The following is a 6,767-nucleotide window of genomic DNA, read 5'->3' on the forward strand; positions in this document are numbered from 1 at the left end:
TTTTGTTGTGCTATCCTGTGTGCTGCCTCGGAGAGAGAGCCTAGCAATATTTCTGATACGGAAAATGACTTAAAGTTAACCAAAGAAAAGATAGGAGCTGGGAAAATAACCACCAAGGATGTTGGTGACTCAGAAACCAAAGAGTTTTTCAGAAAAATAAAAAGCATGAAAAGAGCTACTTGGGCAGACTGTGACTCGAGTCATCAGAATATTTGGGTGGGGACTTTATTTTGGTTCACCAGGAGGCTACATGAGAAGCTAAAACCTAGATGCTGGAAGTTTCTAAGCGTAACTAGGGAAGGAACTGGCCTGAGAGGGGTTCTATGACATAAGCAGAGCCTGGATGATGTCACAGAGCACAAGGGCGGAGGTTGCGCATCTCTTCCACTCGGCGGCGCTAGACAACCTTGAAGGTGGGTTCACTATCTTTGCAGCCGTGTGTGAAAGCCAGTTTAGCTTCTGAACCCAACAACTGTTCAACAGCCTTTTGGTGCCTGACCGGTTTCAGAAGACAGAATCTGGACGACTAGGACATTTTCTTTCGGTAAATACGTTTATGAAGATAACTGGGACCCTTGTAGCCCAGAAAGCTAAAAGTTTTCCCTCGTACAGCAAGTAACCTTACGTTCTAATGTCTTCCACGTTTGAGAGCTAGGCAGATGGTCTAGGTTAGTCAGTCTCCGGAGTTTATTATTCTTTGCTAACAATATATAAATCAAAATTCTGCTAAAATGCCAAAGCTCCTCTCTGTGCCTGTGTATTTTTGGAGAAAATATTTCTTTTTTTTTTTTTTTTTTTTTTTTGGAGCTGAGGACCGAACCCAGAGCCCTGTGCTTGCTACGCAACTGCTCTACCACTGAGTTAAATCCCAACCCCAGTAGATATTATTTCTAAATGGCTATTGTTGCCTACACAAAAGACTCTTATTGCGGTCGAAAATGCAACAGCTTCGGGGAATAAACCTGGGGCTGGGTCAGGATGCACAGTAGAGAAAGCCAGTGGACTGCTGTGCTTTGTCTCTGGGCAGATACTTGTGGATGTTGCCAAATAGCTTATAGTTAGAGGGTAGAAAAGGGGTGTGGCCACCCTTCTGGCTCCTTTGCTATCCTTTCTCTGTTCTGCTTGCTTAAAGTGGGGACAGGGATACTTAATCCCACACTGACCTAGCCATTCAAGGAGATGTTCCTCAGCATAGGCCAAGTGCCTCGGGCTGAACAAATGTGTCTAAATATGTTATTCTGACCTGTAGAGAACCATTTTTTCATTTTCCTTTGAACTTTAGAATTTGACTTATGAGACTGAGTTTTTCTGTGGGTAGCTTTGGCTATCCTGGAACTAATTCTGTAGACCAGCCTGGCCTTGATCTCACAGAGGTCTGCTTCCCTCTGCTTCTGGAGTGCTGGAATTAAATGTGTGCTCCACCATTGCCCAGCCCTCCTACGAACTTCTGAATATGACAGAATTAGATTCAGATGCTCAAACCTGTTTACCATCGCCTTCCTCACCTGCTCCAAAGTTCTCATTGACAAGAGCCTTTGTCCAGCACCCTCCCCAACCCCACCCCCATTGTTCTTGCAGGTACTCATATGACAGAGGCACCAGCATTGTGTCTGGTTTAAGCAGGTGAGCTTTTCAAACCCAGGCCATGGGAAAGTATGAAGCCTGAACGCAGGACAATAGCCACAAGACAGTGGACCAGGAGTGCCGTGGCCTACCACACTAGGTCTACAGCCAAGAAGAAGAGGATGTCTCTGAGGAGGATGAGCAAACCATCCTTCCAGAAGAGGAGGAGGAGGAGGCCTTCTTCCCAGGCACTGGGGAACATTGTGGGCTGCAGAATATCTCATGGATGGAAGGAAGGTGATGAGCCCGTCACCCAATGGAAGGCCATAGTTCTAGATCAACTGCCAGCACATCCCTCTCTCTATCTGGTCAAGTATGATGGAGTTGATTGTGTCTATGGACTGGCACTTCACAGCGATGAGAGGATTTTAAAGCTTAAGGTCTTGACTCACAAAGTTGTGTTTCCTCAAGTGAAAGACGCCCATCTCGCAAGTGCCATGGTTGGCTGTGCTGTGGAGCATAAATTTGAGGGCAAACATGGCTCTAAGGACAACTGGAGGGGGGTGGTCCTAGCCCAGGTGCCAATCATGAAGGACTGGTTTTACATCACCTATGAGAAAGATCCAGTCCTATATATCTATCAGCTCCTGGATGATTACACAGAAGGTAATCTCTGTATCATTCCAGAGATTACGCCAGCAGAGGTGAAGTCAGACGTTGACAGCGACATCTTAACAGGTCAATGTGTGCAGTTCACTAGATGTGACGGGTCCAAAAAGATTGGCAAAGTCATTTACCAAGTTCTAGCCAAGCCTTCCGTGTACTTCATCAAGTTTGATGGCGACATCCACATCTATGTCTATAATCTGATGGAAAAGATTCGTTAAGGTGAAATTCACAAAGTGAGGGGACATATTTGGGGAATTTATCAGATTGGGGTGAAAATGTTTGTTTTTCTGTGTTTCAGATACCCAATGGCCTTTGACAACCCCAGTATCTTTTCCAGTGGAATTTGTTTTTGCTCTAAAAATTAAAATGTGTGATGTTACGTGTTGTGTGTGCACACTTTTGTGGAGGAGACTGGCTGTGGTGGATGGAACATTGAGAGGAAGCCGGAAAGTTCAAGGCTGTGAACAGTAAGTCTAATGTCACATACGCTAAAACAAACAGGACTGAGCTGGTCTGGTCTTTAGGGAGAGGAAAGAACTGGAGATGATGCTCAGAGGAGCAGGGATGGCACAGGGAAAAAAAGATGGATGTTTAGGAAGCAGTGGAGAGGGGCCAGAAATAGATAGACTTTCTGAGGGGAAGTTTGAGGGAGAAACAGACAGTTGGGGAAAGGGTGGCAGGTAACAGGGAGGTGGTCTTGGAACTCAAGGGGAAACCCAATAAACTGATCCAAGCAGACTCAGAATCAGAGAAGATCAGGGATTGTTTGACTAACAAAACCTAATGAAACCTGTTTCTCATATGTAGATGTATTATTTTTATTTATCTGGGTAGGGCAAGGCATGAATACAGGAGACCACAGTGACAAGAATAGTCAGGTACCCTGGAGCTGAAATTAAAGGTGGTTGGGAGCCATTGGACATGAGCTCAAAGAACAAATCCAAGTCCTCTTTCAAAGCAGATGAGCTCTTAATCCATTGGTTATCTCTCCAGGCCCCTAAAGTCATCTTTTTAAATAAATCCTACCTTCACATGCAGAGAAGAGACCAGGATGAGGGTAAGAAAGAATAAATTGATGGTGATGTGGAAGAAAGACTAAAGAACACATGTGGGAGTTGAGGACACTGAGGGACGAAGGAATTCCAAGATGAAGTTCTCAAAAAGTGAAGCAGGAGACCCAGGAAGAACAGAAAGGGTCTCGAATGAGTTGAACTTGGGCCGCATCCATATTGGTCTCTTTGGTTCCTTAAAGAACAGCCAAGCTATCACTACAGAAGGTGGATGTGAGGTGGTCGCTTCCCCAGAGGACATTTTGACGAGGATAACTCAAGAATAGTGAATGCCAAATTAAGTTTATATCTATCGATTCCTGTAAGTGCCACAAAGCCCATTACTTTGTATGATCAGTAAAAAGAAATTTAAAAAAGAACATGTGGATGCCATGAGCTTATGTCAGGTATTACGTGGATCCTTTGTTTAGCTTCCCTGAGCACTGTTAGACTCTGTTGGATCCTGTAATATTTTTTGAGGTCTCTTCTGAATGCCCCTAGATGACCACAAAGGGCTCCTGCACTGGCTTATCTTGCCTGACTCTCCTTCGACTGGATGGCTTCCTACACATATGTGGGCCCTTTTACTTTATCTAGCCCCAGGAAGTTCCCATATTTACTCACATGAAAGCTTATCCTCAGAAAACTCTTGATGGTGCATCCAATGCAGAGGTGCTGAGCTCTTTCCTATGCCATTTGCCGTGACGTTAAAATGCTTTGCAGTTCCTGACCATGTAGCTCTCTCCTCCTGAGAAACCCCTGTGCACTCCATGGGGTCCCTCTGAGCCACATCTACACTCCAAGTGTTTCTTTGTAGGCAACCTTATCTTCTACTCATTCATTGCTGTTTCTTCTCTCAAGAATAAATTTCTCATTGTAGGACTTGAAAGTATTTTCTATCGTTGATTAATTCTGCTATTTGGAATTTTTATACTGGCTGGTTGTCTACCGGTTTCATTTCTGCGAAAAGATACCATGACCAATGCAACTTGTAAGGGACAACATTTTCTGGGGGTGGGTTCTATTTTTTTCAGAGTTTGGGGATTGTACCCAGGGCCTTGGGCTTCCTTGGCAAGCGCTCTACAACTGAGGTAAATCCCCAACCCCAAGGGACAACATTTAATTAGGGCAGGCTTTCAGGTTCAGAAGTTCAGCCTGTTTTCATCAAGGCAGGAATCATGGAAGCGTCTAGGCAGACATGTTGTTGGAGAAAGCATATCACCCCTACAGTGATATGCTTCCTCCAACAACGCCACACCTACTCCCACAAGGCCACACCTCCTACTTGTGCCACACTTACCATGGGAAAATCACATTCTAAACACCACCCTGATTTTATGCCAACTTGAAACAAGCTAGAGTCATCAGAGAAGAGGGTGCCTCATTTGAGAACATGCCTGTATAAGACCCAAATGTAGGGCATTTTCTTAGTGATTTGTGGGGGAGGGCCCAGCCCACTGTGAGCGGCACCATTTCTAGGCTGGAGGTCCTGGGTTCTATAAGAAAGCAAGCTAAGCAAGACATGAGGAGCAAGACAGTAAGCAGTGCCACTCCATAGCCTCTGCCTCAGTTCCTGCCTCCAGAATCCTGTCCTGTTTGAGTTCCTGTCCCAACTTCCTTTGGTGATGAGCAGCAATGTAGAAGTGTAAGCTGAATAAACCTTTTCCTCCCTAACTTGCTCTTTTGGTCACGATGTTTCCTTACAACAATAGGAACCCCAAGTAAGACAATTTCTTATAGAAACAGTGTATCTAGTAGAGCCACAGACTCTTACCTCATAACCACAAATAGAAAGGTATAGACAGTTTGTTTTAATTAAAGGTAAGGGTTGCTCATGTACTGATCTGTGAAGTTCTAGTTTGCTTCCTTCTCTTGGTGATGAATGTCATGATCAAAACTACCTTGCGTAGGAAAGGGTTATTTGCCTAACAGGTTACAGACCATCACTGAGGGAAACCAGAACAGAAGCTTGAAGCGGTAACAAGGACACTGTTTGTTGGCTTGCTCCCTGTCTCAGTCATTCTTCTGTTGCTGTGAAGAGACACCATGGTCAGGGCAACTGCTATAAGTGAAATTATGTAATTGGAGGATAACTTACAATTTCAGAAGTCTGGTCCATCATAATGGCAGGGAGCAGAACACTGGAGAAATAGAGAACTACTGCTCTGTAAGCAGAGAGAGAGAGAGAGAGAGAGAGAGAGAGAGAGAGAGAGAGAGAGAGAGAGAGAGAGAAACTCTGGGACAGCACTGGGCTCTTGAAAAATCAAACACCACCCTTGTCAACACACCCACTTCCTCCAATGAGGCCACACCTCTTAATGCTTCTAATCCTTGAAAATATTGTCACTCCCTGTTAACTAAATATTCTAATATATATCTGTGGGAGCCTTTCTTATTCAAACCGCCACACTCCCCATGTCTTGCTCCATTACTATTTCTTACAGCCTAAAAGACTATTCTTTTTATAAATGACTACTGATGAACTTGCCCACAATGGTGGGCCCTTCCACAATAACCATTAATCGAGAAAATGTTCCATAGACTTACCCAAAGACTAACTATTGGAGGCAGTTCTTGAATTGTTCTCTCTTCTCAGTTGACTCCAGATTGTCAAATTGGGGAAAAAAAAAGAGAGAGAGACCCAGCACCGTAATGTTTCTCTTACTCCATGTTACATACTCACCACCAGACACTCTCTTCTCTCAGTGTATAGACCCACGTCCCTTTAAGGCAGAACTGAATAGTAACTACTGTCACCAACATGAATACTTGAGGATATATGACAAGAAATGAATACATTCTACAGCTTCCAACGCCAAGCAAAAGCATTTTAGTGTGTGCTACACTTACTGGGAGACTGTCAGTCACTGGCCATTTAATGGGTCACAGTAGACCACAGAACCAAAAAGTCAAAACCTACATATCATCTCCTCTCAGCAGGAGACAAAACCCTTTCTCAAAACCCATGAATATATCTGTACGCTTAGATTTTTTCAAAACCTACTTTATTTAGGGTTCTAAAACACTTCAAACACCCTTCTAGCCCACCAACCAGAGGTAACAGAGAGAGAAAGTTGATAGGAAAAGGTTGAGAGTTGTGGACCTATTTAGAAGTAATTCTTTGGGGTAACTCCAATCTTCATTGTGCAGTACTGTCCAATAGGAGATGCAAAAAATCAGAAGCAGTGCTTTGATCTGGCAGAGACCACGAGTCTCTAAGAATCCAAAAGAAGCAGAAGCATTCAGAATCAGCCCGAATAGCTCAGGTTCTTTTGTGCATTTCTCATTGTGGAACGAAGACCATCAAAGACCATTGAAGCCTTGCTGGTGTAGCAATGTAAAAATGTCATCTCCCTCTCTGTGGGATTTCATTTATGTTCTTCATAAACGTCCTGTCCCCATTCAAGCATGTGCTCCAGCGAAATATCATATGCCTTCTCATGTGTCTGCTTCAGCAAAATATCCTCGACTAACATAGCTTCCAGA

General features: G+C 44.0%; 1 protein-coding gene across 2 annotated transcripts; it reads left to right on the forward strand.

Annotated features, from left to right (window-relative positions):
• The first annotated feature begins 370 nt into the window (after positions 1-370).
• On the forward strand, positions 371-4,079 carry LOC134484312 (Y-linked testis-specific protein 1-like). 2 transcript variants are annotated; one of them, XR_010061715.1, is made up of 4 exons: positions 371-544; positions 2,251-2,451; positions 2,531-2,699; positions 3,226-4,079. XR_010061715.1 is itself a non-coding variant. In XM_063280624.1 (3 exons), exon 2 carries the CDS (start codon positions 1,656-1,658, stop codon positions 2,448-2,450), a length of 795 nt encoding a protein of 264 aa, XP_063136694.1. In that variant the 5' UTR covers positions 371-544; positions 1,579-1,655; the 3' UTR covers position 2,451; positions 2,531-2,611. The 2 variants fall into 2 exon arrangements, 1 of the variants encoding a protein (XP_063136694.1); XM_063280624.1 differs by lacking the exon at positions 3,226-4,079 and having other exon boundaries at positions 1,579-2,451; positions 2,531-2,611.
• Positions 4,080-6,767: the final 2,688 nt, after the last annotated feature.

Source organism: Rattus norvegicus, chromosome Y (assembly GCF_036323735.1).
Source record: "Rattus norvegicus strain BN/NHsdMcwi chromosome Y, GRCr8, whole genome shotgun sequence".
In the NCBI taxonomy this organism is placed as follows: domain Eukaryota; kingdom Metazoa; phylum Chordata; class Mammalia; order Rodentia; family Muridae; genus Rattus; species Rattus norvegicus.